Source organism: Solanum tuberosum, unplaced genomic scaffold, assembly GCF_000226075.1.
Source record: "Solanum tuberosum cultivar DM 1-3 516 R44 unplaced genomic scaffold, SolTub_3.0 scf00132, whole genome shotgun sequence".
Taxonomy (NCBI): Eukaryota; Viridiplantae; Streptophyta; class Magnoliopsida; order Solanales; family Solanaceae; genus Solanum; species Solanum tuberosum.
This window is the reverse complement of record NW_006239055.1, coordinates 371,958-372,211: the sequence shown is the minus strand read 5'-3', so window position 1 is coordinate 372,211 and position 254 is coordinate 371,958. Positions and strand designations below refer to the sequence as shown.

The window sequence follows — 254 nt, the reverse complement described above, 5'->3', positions numbered from 1 at the left end:
GGGGTGGCGGGCTGCTGCCCCCCCGCCGCATCCGACATCACCGTGTCCGTTTGCGGAGCTGAACCGTCCATTTTTACCGTAAATAGTAAACACTAGAATCAAACTTGCCGTCCTTTTTCCTATTTCAGTCCTTTTAGCTCTTTCTGTTTGTGTGTGAAAAAATGTGTGTTTTGGAGAAAGTGAAGTTTGGGGTCAAGCAGATCTGAATCGTGAAAGATGAAGAAGGGAAATGCTGTTTGTTGTTTTGCTTTTTG

The 254-nt window shown here is 45.7% G+C and overlaps 1 protein-coding gene across 2 annotated transcripts in view; it reads right to left on the bottom strand.

Annotated features, from left to right (window-relative positions):
* The window catches only part of LOC102583418 (mitogen-activated protein kinase homolog NTF4-like), a gene marked incomplete in the record, with an annotated part of 20,116 nt that extends 19,862 nt beyond the window's left edge, over window positions 1-254 (bottom strand). Inside the window, 2 exon segments of one of the 2 annotated variants that reach the window (NM_001288184.1) lie at window positions 3-9; window positions 11-189. In NM_001288184.1, coding sequence (NP_001275113.1) covers window positions 3-9; window positions 11-71 — 68 coding nt within the window. 2 annotated transcript variants of the gene reach the window in all.